Consider the following 1032-nt stretch of genomic DNA (forward strand, 5'->3'; position numbering starts at 1 on the left):
AGGCCAGGGCCTGGTCACCTGGTGACATGCAGAGCTCTCTCTAGGGGGTCTGTGGCTCATCTCAGGGGCAACTGGACTCAGATGCCCTCATACTTGGAAAAGCAACATTCACATCTCACTCCTCCCTGAAAAAAAGCCGGGGAGGAGAAGGTAAAGGCTCCATGTTCACTGAGAGGCAGCAACCAACACTCAAATTCTTATCCACCAAGAAAGAACATCCTCCAAAGGAATATTAAAAGTCCCAGTGGTTTCCTGCCTTCGTATCTGGGCTCTGGCTGCAGGCACACTCATTCCCAGGCTGGGTACTCAGCCTTTTGTTTCAACTCCCAGAGACTGTTGGGCCCTGAAGAACCGCAGCTAAGGCCTGCATACTCACCGGAGGTGTTGGCGGTATTCCTGCAGAGCTTTCTCTGCCACCGTCTCCATAAATTTAGGGTTGTTCCTGGAGACGTCTGCTGGGACCGTCACAGTGATAGGGTCAGAATCAAAGAGCTTCAGAACCACCTTCGTGAAGCCATTGGGAACGCTGGAGTCAGAGCTGTGGGAAGCCACCTAGAAGGGGGAAAGGTAAGTGAAGGGCTGAAACGTTGACCAAACTGGACTCATTTTGCAACAAAAGTCAGGCTTAAATCTGGACAGTTGAGCCTCTTTGCATTTTACTAATTTCGACATGTGTACAACTCGGTGAACAGAAATGCTCTAATGCAGAGACACTTGTTGGTAAGTGTAAATGCCACCACAAATGACCAGCCCAGGGGAAGACCCATGGAGTAAAAAATGGTTTCCAAGCCACCGTGTTTTCTTTGGGCAGCCGCTGGCTACGCTGTGGTAGAAAAAGAATCAGGGGAAGAAAATAAAAAGGTTCCCAGTGCTAGAGAGAAGCTTTTTATCACTGGTTGAGAACAACGCCATCAATTCATGAGCTATTCCACATGGCACAGGACAGTAAGGCGGCTTCATGGAAAGAGCACACTGCAGCCAGGCAGACAGGTTCTGATGCCCAAGTGGGTCCCCTATCAGTTATTTGACCTT

At 49.6% G+C, this 1032-nt stretch overlaps 1 protein-coding gene across 2 annotated transcripts in view; it reads right to left on the bottom strand.

Annotated features, from left to right (window-relative positions):
• Positions 1–6: 6 nt before the first annotated feature.
• Positions 7–1032, bottom strand: part of CLU (clusterin) — an 18234-nt gene continuing 17208 nt past the window's right edge. For both annotated transcript variants that reach the window (XM_019636192.1, XM_019636193.1), the window contains exons 8-9: positions 377–552; positions 7–125 (exon numbers count right to left, since the gene is read on the bottom strand). In XM_019636192.1, the coding sequence (XP_019491737.1) occupies positions 116–125; positions 377–552 (186 nt within the window). In that variant the 3' untranslated portion in view covers positions 7–115. The remainder of the gene's footprint in view (positions 126–376; positions 553–1032) is intronic.

This window comes from Hipposideros armiger, unplaced genomic scaffold (assembly GCF_001890085.2).
Source record: "Hipposideros armiger isolate ML-2016 unplaced genomic scaffold, ASM189008v1 scaffold_27, whole genome shotgun sequence".
Taxonomy (NCBI): domain Eukaryota; kingdom Metazoa; phylum Chordata; class Mammalia; order Chiroptera; family Hipposideridae; genus Hipposideros; species Hipposideros armiger.